This window comes from Urocampus carinirostris, chromosome 7 (assembly GCF_059441175.1).
Source record: "Urocampus carinirostris isolate Australia breed hairy pipefish chromosome 7, RoL_Ucar_1.0, whole genome shotgun sequence".
NCBI classification, from domain to species: domain Eukaryota; kingdom Metazoa; phylum Chordata; class Actinopteri; order Syngnathiformes; family Syngnathidae; genus Urocampus; species Urocampus carinirostris.
In genome coordinates, this window is record NC_142355.1 from 28,202,629 (window position 1) to 28,225,430 (window position 22,802).

The following is a 22,802-nucleotide window of genomic DNA, read 5'->3' on the forward strand; positions in this document are numbered from 1 at the left end:
GCGTTTAGCAAGTCGCTCTTGTACTCAGATGGTGCTCCGAACGCGGAAGTCGATCTTCGTAGCAACCGATGGCAGTGTCAGGGACGGAAAAATTGGGTCGGTAGCCAGGACTGGGAGAGCAAGGCGTGGTCGGAGTCGGAAGCGAGTTGTCGAAAGCCGGGACGGGAGAGTAGACGTGATCAGGATCAAAACTGGTCGAAGCCGGAGACAGACGGGAGCAAAAAACGGGACAGGTGGGAGTCAGGGTCGAAAAAGGCTTGCCTAGTGTTCACTGAGGTTCACAGACAGACTGACAAGGGTACAGACAGGACTGGGTTCAAATAGTAATCGGGAGCCAATCAGAACCCGCGGCAGTTGGCGCCAAAGGAGCGGGCACAGCTGAGTCACATCAGTAATCATGACAGTTTAGAGTGAAGAGAAGTCTGGACTGGATGCAACCCTGACCTTTAAAGAAACACCGGAAGGTAGGCCTGATATTATTTTAAATGTTTGCCTTCTCTGCCACCTCCCACAGGAAGACTACTCCTGATTGGAGAAGAACCTTTTGTTTTCTGGACCTCATCCCCCATTTCCCTGGACCATTTTGTTGTAGTCGATAAACCTCCTTCTGTTCAAATCTGGAATTGGGTCTCTTGGTTGTGTTTCCAATTGTAAAACCTGCCTATGATTCCCCGGGTTGCCACATTGTGTACAAACTGCACTTGAGGTACATGCGGGCATGCGGCTCTTTGGCACTCCTAAGTGGCTCACTGGCGCTTAATCAACAAAACCTGGCCCCAACAACTTTGCCCATGGAGAATGCCTGGCAATTGGGCCATTCTGCTTGTACAAGAAAAAATGAATATGAGTATTTGAATTAGCAGCAATGATATACAAATGAGCAATGCTAAAATGATTATAAAATCATATAAAATAGCAAAACCCTTAAGTATCAAATGTAATCCAATGGAATCCATCCATCCATCCGTCGCCTCGCCCGCCCCCAACCTCCTGGAGAAAAAAATCTTACCGGGCCCCCCAAGAAGTCTGTCCCCTTATCCGGGTTATATATTTTCTCATGGGGTCACTTGTGGGTCTGCTCCACTTCGTATCTACACTTTATACGCAATGCTTAAACTCTGCTCTAGAGGAGTGGAAGTTAAATGTAAACAAAACACTGCCAATGAGATTGTCATTGCTCCCTAGTGTAGTGGAGGTGCAATCGCACTTGATTCATTGGAAAAAAAAAAGTTCACTGAGGCACTCCTTGACGGAGCTTTGACCTTCCAACCCTCACCCAGGGGGGCCAGCCTGTCAGGACCAGAACAGAAACTGAACCCATTTGCGTAGCGTTTACCACAAGTTTCATCGAAGGAAAGAGGAAGCGCTGCGCCCACGATCCGGTGTCCGCTGGACGCGGGAAGCAAGTCGCTCTCCTACTCGGATTGTGATCCAAACACGGAAGTGGACCTTCCGTAGCGAGCGATGGCGGTGTCAGGGACGGAAAAACTGGTCAGTAGCCGGGACTGGGAGAGCAAAGCGTGGTCGGGGTCGGAAACAAGTCGTAAGCCAGAACTGGAGAGTAGACGTAGTCGGGAACAAAAATAGGTCGTAAGCTGGGTTGGGAGAGCAGACGTGGTCAGGATCAAAACGGGTCGTAGCCGGAGACAGACGGGAGCAAAAACGGCGAGAGTCAGTGTCGAAAAAGGCTTGCCAGGTGTACACTGAGGTTCACAGATGGAATGACAACAGGGGACTGACAGGACTGGCTTCAAATAGTGTCAGGGAGCCAATCAGAACCCGCGGTGGATGGCGCCAAATGAGCGGGCACAGGTGGATCACCTAAGTAATTATGACACAGCCCCACTATTTGAAATTCATTGTCCTAATGGGTCAGTGTAATATTGCCTACTAGATGTCTCTGTATTGTGTAGTGGAACTGAAAACAAGTGTTAGAAAGCTCAAGGAAGATTACAAAATATGAAGTCTCGAAGTGACCACCAAACCTCACCAGTTTTTTTCTATTTTTCTCGCTTTAAATGTAATGATGGTCTGTGCAAATTTTTGAGGATTTTTGTGATTAATGGCTATACAAAAAAAAATGACCTAACGGAAAAATACACCCTGTCCCTTAAAACCTTTGCATGTAAAACAGTTAGTAATATGTATTTACTTAATCTACCCGTGTAACAATGTGAAGTTGCATTTGGTGTCAATATTTAAAGCTTTAAAGATCTCTTGTTACCTGCTGCTAAATATTGCATGAAACTCAGGTGAGTGTAAAGCACAACCTCACTCGGGTCAAAGAAATGGCGCTTCGAGCTAAATCGCACACGGACCTGCGCTCATCCGGCTCGTCCGACGAAGGCCTGGGGAAATCCCTCGCCTTGAGCGGCGTGCGCTTCGGGAACGGGTCCCTCGGGACCCAGGAGTGTGCTCGACTTCTTACCAGGCCGGCCCGAAGGCCCCTGAGGGTCGTAAGGCCAGTCAGTGCAGGTGCGGGCTCCAATGCATCGTTCTTGCAAATCGACCACCTGCAGGGGGAGCTGGTGCGTAAAAGGAAGGTAATGAGATACACGAGCCACGTTCTCATAAGCAGTATTGGGCATAATGGCGTTATTTGTAACAGCATTATTTTTTCCAGTAACTTTATCCGCTGTTAAAACGCCGGTTTCGTTACTGACGGTCAAAAATGGTGTGTTACTTTCCCCGCACACGTGACAGTTTTCATCTGTGCTTTGCTTTAATCCATGTATTAGAAATTACTATGTAACAATATGCACAAAATTGCTTTTGGGGGACAAATAAAGCTAACAAGGTAAAAAGAGAACAATGAATAAAGAAACAATAGAAGGAAAAAACGGAAAGACAAAAAGAGAGAAACAAGAGAAGAATAATAAAGGAATAAAAAAAGTAAAAAGACTCAAAAGAATACAAGAAAAATGAGAAACCTGGGTGTGTCATGATTACCGATGTGAATCACCTGTGCCCGCTCCTTTGGCGCCAACTGCCTCGGACTCTGATTGGCTCCCTGTCCCTATTTAAACCCACTCCTATCTGTCCCCTGTTGTCAGTCCGTCTGCGAACCTCAGTTAACACTAGGCAAGCCTTTTTCGACCCTAACTCCCACCTGTTTTTTGCTCCCGTCTGTCCCCCGGCTTCGACCCGTTTTTGATTCTGACCACGTCTAGTCTCCCGTCCCGGCCTTTGACCTCTTTTGTCCCCGACCACATCTACTCTACTTTCCTGGCTTACGACTCGCTTACGACCCGACGACGTTTTTGCTCTCCTGTCCCGGCTACTTACCCGTTTTTCCGTTACCTACACCGCCATCGCTCGCCACGGAAGATCCACTTCCGCGTTCAGAGCGACCTGCTTCCGCGTCCAGCAATCACCGGATCGTGGGCGCAACCCTTTCTCTTTCTTCCAATAAAACTGAGAAACGCAACTGTCAAATCTAATCGTTTTTAGTTAATTGTGTATTTCTCTGTCTTCTATGTTACAAATAATCCTGATGTGTTTGATTTATTTTACAACTCGTTTTTCTGTTTTCTTGTAACTATTTTTGAACCGAAAGATTTAGATGACGTTTGTTATTACTACGCATGTGCGAAACTTTGAACCGTAGACGTATGTGTGACGTCATTGATACTTTCTGCGCATGCGCACGTTTTGAACAAAACTCGGTTGCACTCTGAGAAACGTGTGAGACGGTAAAAACTTTTTTGAGACCGCCACCCACTGCAGTGAAATAAATTCTAAAACTACATTTTTGCCTCCCTTACTGATCACTTAAGGTTAACCTACGAAAATATTAACCCTAACAGCAACGCAAGCGGGTACTGTCTCCGTTCTGGTCCTGACAGGATGAGGGAGCCTAGTGCAGCCTTTTTAGAGCCACGATATCAGGGTCCAATATTATGATGGATTCTTGCTTCTCTCACTTTTATCTCCACAATTTTGCCATGATTATTCATTAATTTCATCCTGTGCCCGCTCATCTGATTGGCTCCCTATCCCTTTTAAGCCCGGTCCCGTTACTCATCACTCTCCTTTTGTCAGTCCGTCTGCGAACCTCTGTTGATACAAGGCAAGCTTTTTTGACCCGAACTCCCGCCTACCCCGTTTTTGCTCCCGTTTTTCCACCTGTCCGTTCCTGATATCTCAGTTTGTCTCCGGCTATGACCCGTTTTTGCTCCCGACCTTGTCTGCTCGTTTTGTGTCTCCTGTCCTGGCTATCGACCTGTTTTTTTTCCGTGTTCGACACCATGATCTCACGCTATGGAAGATCCACTTCCGTATTCGGATCACGATCCGATTGCGAGAGCGACTTGCTTCCTGCGTCAAGCAAGCACCAATCGCGGGCGCTGCCCTTCCTCTCTCTATCTAAAACTTGTGAGAAACATTACGCGATTGGGTCTACCCTTTGTTCTGGACATGACAAATTTTGGTTAAACCATCGTATTGTGACCGGTCTGCTGTTTTCAAAATAATAAACATTGAAATCATTTCATAGCATCACGGAACTCTTATTTTTTTTTCTTGGTTTTGACTCAGGAGTGTGAGGACCTGAGGAAGGAGAACAAATTCCTTTTGAGTGAGATCCGCCTGGAGAAACTGACCGTGCGCTCGGAGAACGAGCTCATCAAAAAGAACCTCAGGAGCCTCAACCTGGAGCTGCAGACACAAGTCAAAGACGTACGGCCTGAAATTTACAAGCATACACAACCTTGATTATGAGGTTCACATAGTGGCATAGGAAGATTGGCTCACTTAAATTCAGGGTTGGGTAGGGTTACTTTAACTGGATTACTTTCAATTACTTTTGGACTACTCCAATACCAAATATGCTAATGAAAGACAAAATAAACTAAATATGAATACAATTATGACTCACAACACATGGTAAGCTTTCTCTCCTGGCTTTGATCTCTTTGATCACCGGCAAAACTAACATAAAATGAGACAAACAAAATGAAAATAAATCCAAACAGCTTGCCAACATCATTTTTGCCGTTCCATGTATACCGTTACTGCCCAAGCCTGCACAAAATTTAGTAATTTTATTCATATTTAGTTTCTTTTGTCTTTTATTAGCATATTTGGTATTGGAGTAATCCAAAAGTAATTGAAAGTAATCCAGTTAAAGTAACTCTACCCAACCCTGCTTAAATACAGAAGACCCCCTAGATACAACCGTAATGTGTCCTGAAATGGGGATCGCAAAGTGAAATTATTGTATAGCGGAGGATAGAATCCAACCGAACAATTGGTACTCCAGATAAAAACATTGAAATGCCAAAATAGTATACTGTAAGTCCTAATTATGTGCAATTGCCTATACATGAATGCATAATAAATATGGATGTAAAGAAAATATATATTTTTTTCCTTTCGTGTGATATGTCATGAGCTGGTAAAGTGGAGTAGCGCGTGAATGCACGGCGAAGGGGTGAGATAAGATTTCAGATCAAACTAAAAACTGCAAGGATTGTCATGCACTTATAAGATATCTTTATTTTAATCACCCTCCTGTTTTTATTTATATTCCCAATTTTTCGATTGGTTATGTCCATGCAACTTAGCAAGGTTAGCGATACGTGTGTGCTCTTTGCATTTATTGACAATTGGAAGCTTTGTTTACATGTTTATCACCAGATGTTTAGCATCATAGCAAGCTTTGGGACCCATAGGTAATAAATACAGTCCAAAAAAAATCCGGTTTTGTATCGCCGACTCGCAAACTCTTTACAAGGCACACGAGATTCTGAACTGGATTAAGAGAAAGGCATTGTGGGAAGTAGTTGATCCAATAGCATATTGGCATTTCTATACCATGATGCCAAACAATAGCATGTCAACCAATAGCAGACAGGAGTCTTAGACTTAATTCGTCAAACGCACCAACACTGGAAAGTTTACATTTTGAAGTTTTTGGGCACACAGAACATATTTGTTGTTGATGTCGTATGGTTAGGAAAATGCTGTAGAGAGGGACGTAAACGACATTCCACACCATGAAGAGAAAACATCATAAGGCGGGATGCTGTATGCCGGGGTTCTACTCCATTCATTTTTCTGATACAATCGAAACGTAAAATTATCTTCTTTCTGTGTTAAAGGTGGTGTATGTAACGCCATCTTCTGGCTTATCATTTCGTCATTGCAGCTCCTTTTGTTGCGTGTGCAAGTATGAGAAAGTCTTAGATGTGCTCAAATAAACTTTTTCATCTTTTTGGGGTTTGGGTTGGCATTTGGACTGTATTTGAAACAGTCCTTTTGTTACTTTTACCATTTTTACCGCCAACATGCACATGAAATCACTCTCATCACCCTTTTAAGCTCAGTGCTCTCACTCACCCCTTGTCAGTCCATCAACAAACCTCTGCACGCCGGACTTCTGTCTTACTTCTTCTGCCCAGCGATCGCCGAATCACTGGCGTTTGTGATCACGCACATGACTGCCCCATTCCTGTAAAACAAAGCTTGTGTGAAAACGTTACGCGTCCGGGTCCTCCTCCTGTTCTGGTTCTAAAATATAGAAGCTCATTGAAGTCAGTTGGGCATTTATAACACATACTTAATATGGAAAATATTTTATTTAAAACATTTTAGGGGAACCCCGAACTATGCACCCCACCTCTAGATGGCCGCTATAGGGCAGCCAAGACAGGTATCATCAGAGTGAGACCCTAAAAAAAAAACGGCTGGTGGTAACACTGATACCGATGCCTGGAACCTAGAAGACATATTGCATGTCACTTGACACTTACTTACATGTCACTTTGTAGTACTGTTATTATTTTAAGTATAAGCTGATTTAACCTACCTACAAGTGGTGTAAACACAAAGACCTCCTTTCAGGAAGAAGGTCATGTATAGCATCGAGTTTCACCTTTAACCTGCAGGCTTGTGTTTCGTAGCTCAAGCAGCGCTTGTCTCAGAGCCAGGAGAGGGCGGCGTTGTGCTCGCAAGCTGCCGATGAGGCAGAGTTGTGGCGAGGGGAGGCCGATAAGGGCAGGGCCCTTGCCGAGGCCAGAGCAGTTGCCGGCCGAAGGGGCATGGAGGAAGCCCAGGAATATGGCACGAAACTCACTGGGCGAATGGAAGAAATGAAAAAAGAGGTATTGAAAAACAAAAAACAACACATGAGCACACTACAACACCTCCTTGTACATTGGGACCTCTTTATACAGGCACCTATAAACATGAGAATTTATGTACCGTATTTTCCGCACTATAAGGCGCACATAAAATCTTTTTTTTTTTTTTTAAAAGCTGACTATGCGACTTATAATCCGGTGCGCCTTATATATGGATCAATATTGAATTGCAAGGTCTCGCAACTAAGAGAAGCAGCCACCGACTTCATTTTTCGTGTAGAAGAAGTGCGCTGTGCATACTGGGAAATATTAAACAGCGATTCTCTTTTATTTGTGCGTTTGTATAAAGACCCTGAAATGGCTCCTATTTAAACTCAAGGCGATCAGTCACGCAGTAGAACACGGAAATAGAGCAGCAGCGAGAGAGTTTAACATTAATGAATCGATGGTGTGGAAGTGGAGGAAGCATGAGGATGAGCTGTTTACGTTTTACATTTTACAGTTATTACGTTATTGCTTTATTGTTATTGTTTTGCACTTGTTATTGTTTTTGCACATTACGAGTGTCACTATATTGCGATTGCACTAACGTTTAATTTACCATAAGAGTATCAGACGTTTTTTTGCGTGTTGACTAAATGGAGGAAATGTAAAATGTTATGCCTTGCTGTTGTTCAAAGATGTTAAAGATGTGTCCCGAAAATGCTTTACCCCAGAGAAAATAATAAAACAGCTCTTTATTCATTTTGGGAGTGAATGGAGTTGTGGAAAGCTTGTTTGTTATCTATTAGTAAAGTTTGACTGACCTATCTGACTGTTTTGTTGACATTCCCTTTAGCATTACACTATCTAATGGTTGCATAACATAACTACAGCCTCTACTGTAGTCAAGTCAAGTCACATTTGTTTATATAGCCCTTAATCACAAAAATGGACTGCAGAGGATTACAATTACAAAATTGCACAATTACCTGATCTTAAACCAGCATGCACTTATAGCGCCTTATAATGCGGTGCGCCTTATGTATGGAAAAAGTTTTAAAATATATCATTCATTGAAGGTGCGTCTTATAACACGGTGTGCCTAATAGTGCGGAAAATACGATATATGAATTTTAATAGCTTTTAATCACAAGGAGCCTCAAAGGGCTGCACAGACCACAGACTATTACATACTACTGACTATTATTACGCCAACCCATGGACTAAAACCTACATGAGGGCAAGGATAAACTCAAAACCTTAGCATGAGGATAATGAAGAAACCTTTAGAAAGGACCGCACATGAGGTCATCCCCCTCAAGGATGACCAGGCCAAAATGGATGTTGTAATACACAGACACTCAACATATGGCATTCATATGCTAAGTGTGTTTTAAGCCTAGATTCAAACCTCAGAGGGCAGAGCATTCCACAGCACCGTGGCCCCAATGGAGAACGCTCTTGAACTTGCAGATCTCTTATTGGCTTAGTACCAGAAACTACCAATAGAGACTGCTCGAGACTGCTTACTGCTCATGCCAGGATTAGCCCGTCCAGTTTGCGCTCACAAACCACTACAGACCACTTTTTACAATTTAATGACTTTTAATGACTTTCAAAGCCAATCCTCCAAAATCTCCAGTACCATTAAAAGAAGAAATTTACCCTACAAACACAACGCAGCACCCACTCAAGGCAAGAATACCGTAACAATATTGGCAATCTACGATAGCGTTGTAGTCTGCTACCAGAGAATGAGATGATCCGGATTAGGGACGAAATGGACAATTTCAGATTGGTCTTTATTTAAAAGAATTCTGTAACAAAATTGTCATCCGGCATTTACAATTTGAAACGATCAAAAAACATAAAATAAAGAGAAAAGGTATAAGTTGACAGGTAAGCGATCTGCGAGATTCTTGCTTACATTGCCCCCACCTTCCTCCGTAACCCAGCGCTGTCAGCACCAGAACAGATGGTAGACCCAAACGCGTACCGTTTCACAACAAACTTTATTCTGGAAGCTGAGAAGTCAGGTATGGGAAGGCAAGCGCCAGCAATCCGGCGATCGCTGGGCAGGAGGAGCAGAGAGCTCACGGGATCAGGGCGTGGTCGACAGGCGTAAACGAGTTGAGTAGCCGGGACGGGAGATCGCAGCGTGGTCGATGGGCAGAAATGAGTTGAGTAGCCGGGACAGGACATCAGAGCGTAGTCGGTGGGCAAAAACGGGTCGAGTAGCCGGGCAGGAGATCGGAGCGTGGTCGAAGGGAGGAAAAAGTCAGGGAGCCTGAAACGATCGGGAAGCCAGGGGCAGACTAGCAGGATACAGGTAAGGACGGGACAGACGGGAGCCAGAGTCAAATAATGCTTGCCTTGCATGTGCGGAGGTTTGCTGACGGACTGACAGGTGAATGAGAGTGTTGAGTTTAAATAGGAGGGGAACCAATCTGGCAACGAGCAGGACCTGGCGCCAAATGAGCGGGCACACATGAGGGCAATGGGCAATCATGACAAGCGCACACATTCGTTTCGGCGCTCAAAATAAACTCACCATTTTGTTTCGTTAATATCACCTCATTAGTGTTATTTTTATGTTTAATTACTATTTCAATGGTTTTAGCCATAAGGAAGATGTGTTTTATAGTTATTTAGGGTTTACATGGATGCTTTTAGGAGGACGGTAGCGGACCAAATAGTTTATGGTCATTTCATAATGGGAAAATTGGTTTGATACACGTACAATTCAAGCTACATGCAAGATCTTCGGATAAATTAAGCTTGTATGAAGAGGTACCAATGTATTACAGAGAAACCATCGTAGTATCTCGGGTTTGATTTTACTCAGAAATATTTTCTGCCCTAAAAAAAAGAATGCAGATCTTCAACTGGTTATGATTCGGACTGAGAAGAACCTGTTTGAAGCGCAGCTGAAACTGGAACGTGCCGACGCAGACAAGCAGGCCCTGCAGAAGGAAAACAAGGATCTGCAGGAGGACCGGGATGTTCTTAGAGATAAACTGAGACAGACTACTGAGGAGAACCACAGAATCAAAGAAAGGTTGATTAAATTCTGATTATTGAGGGCAATGGAGGAAAACTGATTGAAACCACTTTGTTTCAAGTGTTTCATTTTAGCTTAATGATGCTAGTTCCTGGATTTACAAATCAATTCTTTGTATGATTTTATCCTCTGTATTTGTTATCATTTAATTGGAGCTACGATGTTCATACCTTAAAGGGGATGCAAAAGACCCCTTTTTTTAAATTTGGCACAAAACATGTAGTGTTCCTCCCTACAATCATGCAGATATATTCTAAAATATTTCAGATGCCATGGATCTTGAGGAATTGATTTTCAAAGTAGACAGTTTGATCTTCTACCTCCTGGAGCTGTGACGTCACCAGAAGACAACGAGAACCAAAACAAATGGCGCATCCCGCTTAGAGTAATCCGACTTTTGCTTACCGTGTCGCCGAAAGTCTTGCGATAGTGTTGTCCGAAGAGCTTGCTTTGATCTTACTTTCCCTCCTATTTTTTCGCCATGTCTTTTGCAATTGATATAATATCATCCAGATAGCTCCCTGTTAGTTTGCAGCTCCTGAAAGCTTCCAGTTTTGCATGGTCTAGGTTAGCCTGCTGTGCTCATTGTTTTTTCTCCCGGCTTTGTTGTCGATGGTGGCTGGTAGTTTTTTTGTCATTAGCTCGCGGTTATCCTGGCTTCTTATTGCATGTTTTCGGTTAGCCAGCCTCCCGTTTTTCTGCCCCGGTTTGCCCAATTTTGGCTGCACGCAATATGTTGTACCATTGCTGCACCCATCTGCGACACATCGTCTTGGCATTCTCTACAAAAACTACCAAAACCAAAACCAATAGGGGGACTGGCTTGCTTGGAGACTGGTGTGCTTCACATGACATCAGACCTCAGGAAGTCTAAGACAAGACAGACTGTCTTCAAAATGCATTATCTCGGAAAATAATAGGTATATACCAATGACATATATATATAGATATTATACAAACAACATTTATAATTTTCTCACAATTTGTATTTTTTAGAATTTGGGAAACCCTTTAGAAGGTTTTTCACTTTTAAGGGTGGCATAATGTTTTTGGGAACCCTATTATTTGGTCCTATCTTTGCAGCATTTTCCCCACTATAATACATCAACAACAACTTATTTCACAAGCCTTATATCTTACAAAATTTAAGCTATTGTTAGTCTGTAAAACAAGTTATGTCTCCAAGATAGCTCTTTGTAATTGGTTGACTTCATATTAAATGCTGGTAGCTATTAGTTTGCGTCTGACATCATGAAAATACAGATATACTATTGGCTGAGCTACTTCCCACAATGCGTTTCTCTTTCTTCATTTATTTCGGAATATCAGGTGCTTCGTAAAGCTTTTGAGTATTGGTGATACAATATTGTCTTTTTTTGCACTGTATTCATATACTAAGGCTTTAAGTGATGCTAAGGACAGAAGCACATGACAACAATGGAAATAGAGTCTGTGATTATCAAGATATATGAAGAGGGCAGACCAATGGCTACCCTCACCAAGTCTCATGGCCATAAGCAATAAACAATTGGCAATTATTACACAACGGAGGTGATTAAAGCAATGAAAGGCGTTAAAGTAATGAAGGGTGTTAGAATCTTTTTACATGGAAAATTGAAAATGAGTTTCATTTTTAAGACGCCCTTGCCGACTCCTCCCCATTTGCATTTACCTGCTACTCCACTCAACCATCTTAAGTCACGCTTCACCAAGGGTAAACTAAATGTCATTTTTCCTTTACATATATATTTATTGATAACCTTATGTAACTATATCACACATACGTAGTATTTATTATCTATTATTTTGTAATAACTAATTACGGTAAGCTTTTATCCTCTGCCATTCACCAATCCCCAACTCAGAATGGAGTATTGTTGCATCAAGGGGGTCTACTGTACTATAATGTGATTAAGTAGCTTCAGAAAAAATTCAGCTAAATCAAAAATAAATCCTAAAAATAATTATTTGGGAGGTCGCTGATTTAAGCCTTGGCTGAGCCATACCTAAGATTTATGACATTGGTACCCATTGCCTCCTTGCTTGGCGCTCGGCATTAGGGGTTGGAATTGGAAGGGTTGAGTTGGGCGAGGGGGCTGGGAATCCCCTCCTTCATGTGAGGGGACTCTTGATTCTAGCCACTCTCCACAAGGGCATATGGCCCAGGTATACACATACATTAATTGGAGTTTAGACACAATATTGTTTGTTAATAGAACATATTCTAAGCTTTGCCGTATTAGCCTCACAATGCTTGGACGAGACCTAACCTTTTAGCAAATAAACAACTAGCACGATTGTTTTCTTTTCTCAAAATACAATAAAAATCTGTTCACATATTCGTCTTTATGCGATACCAGCGAGGCAGAATGGCAACGTCGAGCAGCAGCAGCGCAGGAGGCGAGTGAACGCGCCGAGCGGAACCGCGAAGAAGCCGAGGCCGAGCGGCGTGTGGCCGAAGTAGAGCGGCGGAACTGGGTGGAAGAGTGCCGGGACTGGAAGGAGAAACACGGCGCGCTGGATGGTGTGCTGAGGACGCAGGACTTCATGAAGGCCATGCGGAGGGACAAAAGCGTGAGAAGAATTCTGCAATATACATATGATATTAATATATCGTTATATCAAATATGATATCAAAACGCTTTTGTACTGCAATCGGCCTTTATTATATAGAGGTCAAACTCAACAGGCATTCTTGCTTTTGTACCAAAGTGTATTGCGATCGCATGGGGAAAAAAATCGCCTCTTTTCTCGACTATTTCTAAAAATATCATTATTGTTGTCGTTATGCCTGAATCGTTTGGTTAAAAGTTTTTGGGGGGTTTAAGAAAAATATTTTTCGCCGTTTTGTTTTCTTTCTTAGAGAGTTCTCTTTACCTATGGAAGATGATTAGGGCCAAAAACTCATGGGGCAAAAAGTTTGGCAAGATTCTAATGCAAAAAAAAAATCACATTTATTTTTTCCCTGACTATAATTGATATAACTATCATTATTAGATTAGTTGGTTTTGTTCTTTTTTTCAGGTTTTAGAAGGATTTTTCTCAGGTTTTTAATTCATTTATTTCTTTTCACTTAAGAATCGGATCAGGGCCCCAAAGGATGAGGGGGTAATTATTGGCAAGACTCTCACTTTTTTGTGTTTACGTGGGAAAAACATTTTTTTTTCCAGATTGTTTTTGTTACTCATTAATATTACTTGTACACTTGGATTGCTTTGTTGGTGAAGAAGGATCGTGGATTCTGATCTTGTCCTTTGCGTGTTTGTTGAATTTAGGGTGAGGAGAATATTAGTAAATTAAGAGGCTGCTTCTCGAAGTTATTTATTGGCAGTATATATTCTGGAGACCATTGCAATACAAATCTTCAATCGGTCAATATTTGCAATAGTCTCGCTCTGACATTTTGAAGCAAAGTTTTAATACCTTTTTTGAAGTGTTTCATAGGTCAACAGGAAACCGCAACTTCAGTCTTTTTTTTTTTTTACACCTTGGTCTCGGGGTTTCTTGACATCAGGCTGAATTTTTCTCCTTAAAAGTTCCTGACATTAGTCTGAACCCGTAGCCTGCATTGAAAATCTCCATTCATGATAAAGGCTGATGTATTTCATGTACAATAGGTCTACATTCGTTAAATAGTATTTCTAGTTTTAGAGATAGACCGGTAATTCTGCCATTTTTTTGTAAGAATCCTTTACGCTTACAGTATAAGATTAGGAGTTTAGGGAGAATTGCTTTAAATTATATTGTTAGTTTCGGATCTAATTCGGTGATTACCGAGTCGACCAGCGAGTGGTGCTCAAGAATCCACACCAGAATTAGTCCCCAAAATACATTCTCATTTTATTCTAAAGGAAGCAATCCTCCAAACATATTGTATTTTAGCTTTCAATGGTAGATTTTGCTCAACTCCAACTCCCTTTCCCCAGATGTTGCTTGTGTTTGTTAATTAAAAGCGCGCGACTTTGCCTTGATTTGATCCTTTTTTTATTGATTTCCTTGCCTTGTAAATACATTTTAGTTCGTAAAATCAAACCACTGTCACGAGGCTAGAAAGCTTACATTTAAGGCAGGAATTGATAAAGCACAATTAGTAAAGCACGAGGACAGGTAACATGTATGCGCGCGATTAAGCTGATGGACTGTAATTAGGAGTCAGAAATGGTTTCTGAGCAACAGACTTGGGGTGATTCGTGACAACCACGTGCATTATTTATTTGTGGTGTGTATATTTTCTCTCGAACGAATCAAACAATATAAATGAACTACGAAATCGATATTTCAAAACTAAAATACTACATATTGGGTGGATTGCCTCCTTTAGAATGAAATGAGACTGTATTTTGGGGGGCAGCACAGCGGCTGAGTTGTTAGCGCATCCACGGCACAGTTCTGAGGTCATGATATCGAACCTTCCAGTGCGAGGTTTGCATGATCTCCGCGTGCTAGTGTAGGTTTCTTTCGGGCACTCCGGTTTGTTTCCCACATTCCAAAAACATGCATGTCAGGTTAAATGGCCGGTCAAAACTGCTCCTAGGTGTAAATGAGGGGGTGTTGTCTATCCTTGTGTGCTCTGCGACTGGCTGGCAACCAGTTCAGGGTGTCCCCTGCACACTGCCCGAAGATAGCTGGGATGGGCTCTAGCACCACCGCGACCCGACTGAGGATAAGCGGTAGCAGATAATGGATGGATGTGTTTTGGGGACTAATTCTGGTGGGGAATCTTGAGCACCACCGGCTGGTCGACTTGTAACCACTGAATTCAATTCTAAACCAAATAAATACAATTTAAAGCAATTCTCCCTACCGGGGCCAATAAAAAAAGGAAAAAGGAAACGATTTGCAAGATACCGGTACTCACTTTGTAAAATCAGAATTTTCACTTCACATAATAACTATTTTTTTACTTTAAAGGGAGGCTACATGATTTTTATTTAAATAATCTGGGGCCAAATTCTGTGAAAAGTTCTGGTTGATCACATTAAAGTGTGAATTCTAGAGTCAGAAATCTCATTTCATTTCATTAGCTGCACCGCTTATCCTCAGAAGGGTCGCGGGAGTGCTGGAGCCCAACCCAGCCATCTTTGGGCAGTGGGCAGGGGACACCCTCAACTGGTTGCCAGCCAATTGCAGGGCACACAGGGACAGACAACTCGCTCATTCACACCTAGGGATAATTTGGACCGGCCAATCCACCTGAAATGCATGTCTTTGGAATGTGGGAGGAAACCGGAGTTCCCGGAGGAAACCCACGCAAGCACGGGGAGAACATAAACTCCGCACACTAAGTCCGGTAGCTGGATTTGAACCCACACAAGAGGTTCCCAAGACCTTAAAACTGTGCCGCACACGCGCTAACCACTGCACCGCCTTGCTGCCCGAGTCAGAAATATAACATCCAAATAAGAACGCTGTGAAACCCCTCTGTTTGATTTGATGAGTATTTCTTTAGGTTTTAAGTCAAGTCATGTTAATTTGTATAGCCCTTAGTCATAAGAAGCCCCAAAGGGCCGCACAGACCAAAGAATAGAACAGACTGCTATTACACCATCCCCTGATCTAAAACCTACATGAGGACAAGGAAAAACTCAAAGCCTCAACATGAGGAAAATGAAGAAACCTTGAGAAGGGGCCGCACATGAGGTAATCCCCCTTCCAGGATGACCAGGCTGCAACAGATGTTGCAAGAACAAACCATACAGATATCGTCAATATGAAATAAGTCATTCCAAATAAAAATGTATAAATCCCATAATAAAATGTGTTCTAATAATTGTAAAATATGTATCTTTTTATTTTCTGAATTTATATCGAATTAATCATGAAAGGGTGGCATGGATACTAGTATTAGTCATTGCTCCCAGTGCCAAAACATTCAATGTGGATCTTTTGTCACCTCTACCGATAGCTGCTATCAGAATACAGTAAACCTCGGATAAGTCGGACTCGCATAAGTCGGATTCTCGGATAAGTCGGACAAATTGCGTGGAACGTTTGTTCTCTAGGCTTTTCTGTAGTATTACACCTCGCATAAGTCGGATTTTATAAGTCGGATCCTCGCCTAAGTCGGATGGATTTTTCCGTACAATTGACCCTTTTTAATGGTTTTCGCCTCTGATAAGTCGGATCGGTATCAGGTCGCCTAGGACATCTCCCAAATGCTCTAAATTTCAGCCTCCAGTGGCAGTAAGCGATGGAATTTTCCGGGAAGATTTTCACTCCTCACAGATTTTCCGGGAAGATTTTCACCCCTCCCAGATTTTCCGGGAAGATTTCTTGATGTGACGTGGCGTTCCGTGATTGGCAGAGGCTATTCATCAAACTCCTCCTCAGTGTTGAATGATAGCACTCTCAATCACAGCACGCGGTCATAGAACAAAGCCTCGTAATCATAATCCCATTGTTTCTTATTACAGTAGTGCTAGCATTCAAATTGAATTTGTGTGAATTTCTTTGGACTTCCTTGCGGTCTGTGCGGTCTACGGTGTGGCGATGGCCTCAAGTTCTAAAACCAAAGGCAGGAGTCTCAAGACTAGAACGTATGAAGAAAAGCTCGCTATCATTGAATTCCAAGAAAAGAATCAGCACATGAAGCAAAAAGACATCGCGGCGAAGTTTGGAATGAGCCCTCAAACTTTGAGCGACATTCTGAAAAGCCAGAAGAAGATAAAAGATATGTGTGCGACAGATTTTAGAGCTCCGACCGCTAAAAGGCAGAGGGTAAATGATCATCCAGATGTCGACAAAGCACTGATTTTGTGGTTCCGTCAAAAATCATCGAGGCCTGAAATCAGAATTGACTGTGGAATGATGCTAATGCAAGCTAACAAATTTCGCCAACAGTTTTCACCGGAATCGGCTGAACTTGCACCAGCGTGGATCGACAGGTTCAAAAAACGATATGGACTTGGGCGGATTACTAAAGCCGGGGAGTCGGGCGGAGTGGATACAGAGGTTGTTGAAGAATGGAAAAGCGGAAAACTGCGAGAAATACTCAAGAATTACAGACTTTTTCAAATGAGTACAATGTAACTCCGAACCTAACAGACTTACGAATCTAACGGACGATGAATCGTACGGATAAAATTACATAACCAGTTCATATACAGTGTATTATTAACCATAGTTCATATCAACCATGTTCATGTTCATTTTAAGAACTTTTTTGATAATAAATCACGTTCATGTTACAAGATATCATTGCTTGGTATTTCATTTTACATATACAAGTATGCACTTTTCTAAGAGTTAAATTTCTTCTTAGTTCGAAATTTTGCGACCTCGGATAAGTCGGATCCTCGGATAAGTCGGATGAAAATGACCGGTCCATCTGGATCCGACTTATCCGAGGTTTACTGTATATACAAATGGTGAATTAATTCAGTACTTGCACAGGAGGAAACGAGGAAAGTTGGAAAATTGAAAATAAAATGCATTATCCATCCATCCATCATCTGCACCGCTTATCCTCAGTAGGGTCGCGGTGGTGCTGGAGCCCATCCCAGCTATCTTCAGGCAGTGGGCAGGAGACACCCTAAACTGGTTGCCAGCCAGTCGCAGGGCACACAGGGACAGACAACACACACATAGGGAAAGGGTAAAAACATAGGCAAGATTCAGACTTTTTTTAAACCCAGAATTATCACTTTAAACTCACATTTTTTCAGAATTCCGAGTTAAAAGTTACACTTTTTTCCAGGATTCTCTGACTCTGAATTCTGAGGAAAAGTCGGAATTCTGGCAACAAAGTGATTAAGAAAAAAATAGCATTATGACTTCAAGTGAGAATTCTGAGAAAACTGCACAGTGCACTCTATTTAGTCTGAAAACACAGATATAAATTTGGGTTGTGTTAAGCCCAACCGAAGTAGGCTTACTGTTGCTCAAAGATAGTTGTGTTTACTTTGTCTAATGTGGTCCAAAGTGAGCTCCCGAAAAGTTAGTTTTCAAGGAATTCTCACTTGTAAGTCAGAATTCTGAGCAGAAACCAGGTGATAGGATAATAACATAATGGCAACCTGTTCACTTTCTTTTAGATATGAATTTCAAACTGCGTTATTCAAATACCAAAAAGTAGCTCTCAGCTTCAGAAAGCTTGGTGACCCTGCAGTAATACAGGTGTGCTTGTACCACCACCCATGCTTTTCAGTGCCAGGTGAGCATCAAGAGTTACTTCCTGTGCATGACTGAGAGCGACCAGCGGTTCACAATTCTCAAAAATCTAGATGGCGCACCAAGAAATTTCCCAGTAAGCAAAATCTTTGCATTCTTGAACAGTCTATTTTTTCTGGTTTCTCCCGCTATTTTTTCTTTAAATAATGCAGGAAGGAGATCCTGTTTACATCTCTGCTATTCCACAGGACAACCCTGAAGAACCTGAAAGGAGTTCATCCAGGTATGGTTCTTATGACTGGTTGTTTACCGATTATGACAAATGATGCCCTCAACTGTAGATTTTTAAAATCAAAGTTAGAACTTGAGATTCTATTATAATAAAGAACACACTCTGAGTCTGAGGTTAGGTTTTTGATAGCCCTTCCATCGGAGGGGGATCCCACTGAGCTTTCCCCTCGATCTGCCTCCAAGATCGGCTCAGAGAAGGAGTCACCCCCCCAATGGCTAGAGCAGGGGTGGCAAACACGTGGCTCTAGACAGCGTGTAAGCATAATAAATGAGCAATACAAAAGAGAAACTTTGTAATACAAAAAGGTACAATCCGTCACTGTGAAGTCAGAGGAGTAGCAAAAGGGAGGCAAGCTCGTGACCAGACTTTCCGGCACTAAAGTAAGGGCCATCTCGATTAATAGTTAGAGGGTCCCCAAAAGTCAAGTCAGGTTTATTTGTATTTGCCCTTGGATACAATTGTTGCAAGAATACATGAAGCACCTGGATATAATCTTTGGGTTTGTTAAGGTACTTTTGAGGATAAAACCATACAAAGGCACATACAAACTATGATCAAACTACAGACGCTGCTCTACTTACGAAAGAGAGGTTCCGGATGATTGTTTGTAAGAGAATATTGTTCCTAAGATGCTTCAGTGCCATATTTTGTATGGAATGTAGGTTTAAGGTTTATCGAAGTATGTTTAAGGCTTGTAAACGTAACCTGTATTGTTTTGTACTAAAAAATTAAACATTTCATAAAATAATATGCTCTATAAAGATAAAGTGAAATTTAACTTACTTTTGGAAGATGTCCTTCAAGAGGTCCACCTCTGTATTAAAAAGTGGCAAAAAAAAAAAGCGTTCCGACCATTTTCTCAACCGCATCAAGCTTTCTTATTCCACTTTCATTTCAAAAGAAATGCCTCACCTCTTTAAGGTTTACACCAACCATATCAAATGGATGCACAAGATATTAAACAATAAAAACGTCAAAGTTCTTAGCGTAATAGAAGATACAGTGCAGTGTGTATACACACAAACCAGGAAGTAGAAGCCAGATTTCTTCTTCGGGGTGGATGCTGGGTGACCACTCATAGCCCTGTGACTGACTGGCAACCAGTTCAGGGTGTTCCCTGCCCACTGCTCGAAGCTGGGGGAAGGGCTCCAGCACCCCCGCGACCCTACTGAGAATAAGTGATGCATATGGTTTATGCCATATATGGAGCGATTCGCAGCAGAGTGTGAAGCGGCCAGGATGAGGATCAGCACCTCCAAGTACGAGGCCATGGTTCTCAGTCGGAAAAGGGTGGTATGCTCCCCTCCGGGTCGGGGAGGAGGTCTTGCCCCAAGTGGAGGAGTTCAGTATCTTGGGGTCTTGTTCACGAGTGAGGGTAGGATGGAACGGGAGATCGACAGACGGGTCGGTGCAGCGTCTGCCGTCATTCGGACCCTGTACCGGTCCGTCGTGGTGAAGAGGGAGCTGAGCCGAAAGGCAAAGCTCTCGATCTACGTTCCTACCCTCACCTATGGTCATGAACTTTGGGTCATGACTGAAAGAACACGATCCCGGATACAAGTGGCCGAAATGAGTTTCCTCCGCAGGGTGTCTGGGTTCACCCTTAGAGATAAGGTGAGAAGCTCAGTCATCCGGGAGGGACTCGGTGTAGAGCCACTGCTCCTCCGCGTTGAGAGGAGCCAGTTGAGGTGGCTCGGGCATCTAATAAGGATGCCTCCTGGACGCCTCCCTCGGGAGGTGTTCCGGGAATGTCCCACCGGCGGGAGGCCCCGGGGGCGACCCAGGACACGTTGGAGAGACTATGTCTCTCGGCTGGCTTGGGAACGCCTCGGGGTCCCGTCAGATGAGCTGGAGGAGGTGGCTGGGGATAGGGACGTCTGGGCATCCCTTTTAACGCTGCTGCCCTTGCGACCCGACCTTGGATAAGCGGAAGAGAATGGATGGATGGATGTATATATACATAAAGCACACATTTCTATTCGATTTTTGATCACCAAGGATACAAACATAGAAATATTTGAGATTATGTAATAGTAATACAGCATCCAGAGTGAGAGTCTTATTATATATGAAAAAAAAACCCTAACCAACCAATTACTGTACACAGACAGCAAATGAAGAAAAAGAAACTGAGAAGGAAAAAAAAAGGAGTACTTCATCAAACCTAAAAGAGCATATAAATATACCCATTGCTTCGGGTGGTTCCACACACGAGACACCTGTAAATATTTTAATTCATTTCCTTTGTTTTTCTTTACATTCGTCACCTAAAAGTAATTTAAAGTTTTATTATAGTTTATTTTTTGTTGCACTGCGTAGTCAATATCTGTAAACAAAATTTTGTTGTGTTTTTCAATGATTGAGTTCCTTAACCCTTTTTACACTACGCAACTTTAATGTTAAGTTTAAATGAGTTACAAAACACAGCGTCATCTTGTGGTGAAAATTGAGATGCTATTTTAATTCAGTAGGATAATTTATTTTTTCAAAATTAGGAATTCATTTTGTGCATTATGTTACATTAACATTTGCAATATAGGTTACTGATTAAGAGAACGCCTTAAAACCGGTCTTTTTTTCATTCTCTTATTAGCCCCCAGCCTTTTTTACACGTTTCTTTTTACATTTTACTTTCTTTTGTATATATTTTTGCCTTATTTCCTTTTTTCTAAGTCATTACAAGTCTAAATAAATCCAACTCTTAACCACTATTTCATAGATATAAAACCTTTATTAGCTGCAACACGTTAAAAAGTATCAATATCCATATCGAGCAATTGGCACTTATGTTTAGGTGGATTTACAGTCTCTTTATTTTTACTATTTGTGGCTGCTTTATTTAGGCAAAGCACAAAAAATACATCAGTCATTATTTAACAAGTATTTATGGCCAAAATATAATTAACATCAAATGATTAAGACATTTTTAGGCCAGCACTTTGCAGGCCCTCACGGCCCACCACTGACTTATGTTATTATTGATTTGTACTTTTGGAAGTAGGGATAAAATCGACTGTCAAGCACTAAAATATCAGCCTTGTACAAGGGCACGGAGATATTTACATATATAAATTATAGGCCAATATTGGAAGAATTGAGCAGGTCTTTAAATGGGTAGACCATGTAATTGATTTGCCAAGCCAATTAGAAATATAAATTCAATTTCCTGTAAGAGCCGTTATTAGGAGAGGTCCGGACGCGTCTCGTGTGTTCTTAAGGGGCTCCTGGTGCCTGTAGGCATCACCTTGGTGACCCTTTTTATAGTAATAGATGTTTGAAGCAGTTCAATTTTGTTGTTCTATTGTAAAATGACAATAAAGATCATTCTATTCAATGTACAAGTGATTAGCAGGTCCTGATGGAGTAACTTTTTGTGATTTTACTTTTTATTGTTTTGACAAATCACTACCTACAAGCGGACATTTCTGACATAAAGGTGCTTTTGCGATAAAGCACCTTCATTTTTCTAACGCAACGTTAAATGTAATCGATATTGCTCCATCGGTACCATGAATGAATCTCATGGCCCACCGACCAAATGTGGCTCCGCACATCATTTTATGTGGCTCTTGAGACAATGCTAAGAGAAGCTCCAGAGAAAAATGAGTATTAAACAAAGAATTTCAGTTCTAAATGTGCCCACTAGATGTAGCCAAAGCTAAGCGCCACTCCAAAAGCTGGATTTGCTGACTACCATTTACCAAGCAGAGAACATTGAGGGAACCCAACTGATTGGTATTTGGAGAAGTCTGATGATTTAGCACCTTTCTATAATATGAAATCTAACACGAAGTTCCTATATTCCAGTAAATATTTTTCAAAGCTATAATCCTCAAAAAAACAAAAAACAACACAATAGCTTGCTTATCAAAATCTAAAAACCATAAATTGTCATTTAGTTGACTGTGGAAATGCCCCCTAGGCCCTCCAGCTATGGCACTTTTTATGCCATTAATTTGCTCATTTCTGCAAGGTTTTTCTAGCATGCGGCCCTTGCACTAAATGATTTTGACACTCCTGACTTAAGTGGACATCAAACTCAAAGCCTCCCTCTAGTGGACAAAAAATACCTTCAAGCATTGATCCCTCAAACCGGTTTTCCTTCAGAACTATGCTCCGAGTGAGTGCACCACTCTCAGCGAGAGAGACTGGACCAAGCCACTTTGATGAGCTCCCCCCTTTTGAAGGAAAGCGTCCAGATTCTGCGACACGACAGCGACAAAGCAGGAAACTGGTGGAATACTTTTGGATTCCTACAGATCAGGATTAACACTCC

The 22,802-nt window shown here is 42.0% G+C and overlaps 1 protein-coding gene across 1 annotated transcript; it reads left to right on the forward strand.

The window, feature by feature from the left end:
* Nucleotides 1–2,288: 2,288 nt before the first annotated feature.
* LOC148362868 (uncharacterized) lies at nt 2,289–22,796 on the forward strand. The gene is made up of 8 exons (XM_088339337.1): nt 2,289–2,543; nt 4,537–4,677; nt 6,903–7,103; nt 9,935–10,122; nt 12,486–12,699; nt 18,272–18,370; nt 18,447–18,517; nt 22,634–22,796. The coding sequence occupies exons 1-8, from the start codon at nt 2,289–2,291 to the stop codon at nt 22,794–22,796; spliced, it is 1,332 nt and encodes a 443-aa protein (XP_088195463.1).
* The last annotated feature ends 6 nt before the right edge of the window (nt 22,797–22,802 follow it).

Coding starts and splice junctions, on each gene's coding strand:
- LOC148362868 (XM_088339337.1), top strand. CDS start 2,289: ATGGCGCTTCGAGCTAAATCGCACACGGACCTGCGCTCATCCGGCTCG. Junction 4,678..6,902: donor TGCAGACACAAGTCAAAGAC/GTACGGCCTGAA, acceptor TGTGTTTCGTAG/CTCAAGCAGCGCTTGTCTCA. Junction 10,123..12,485: donor AACCACAGAATCAAAGAAAG/GTTGATTAAATT, acceptor ATGCGATACCAG/CGAGGCAGAATGGCAACGTC.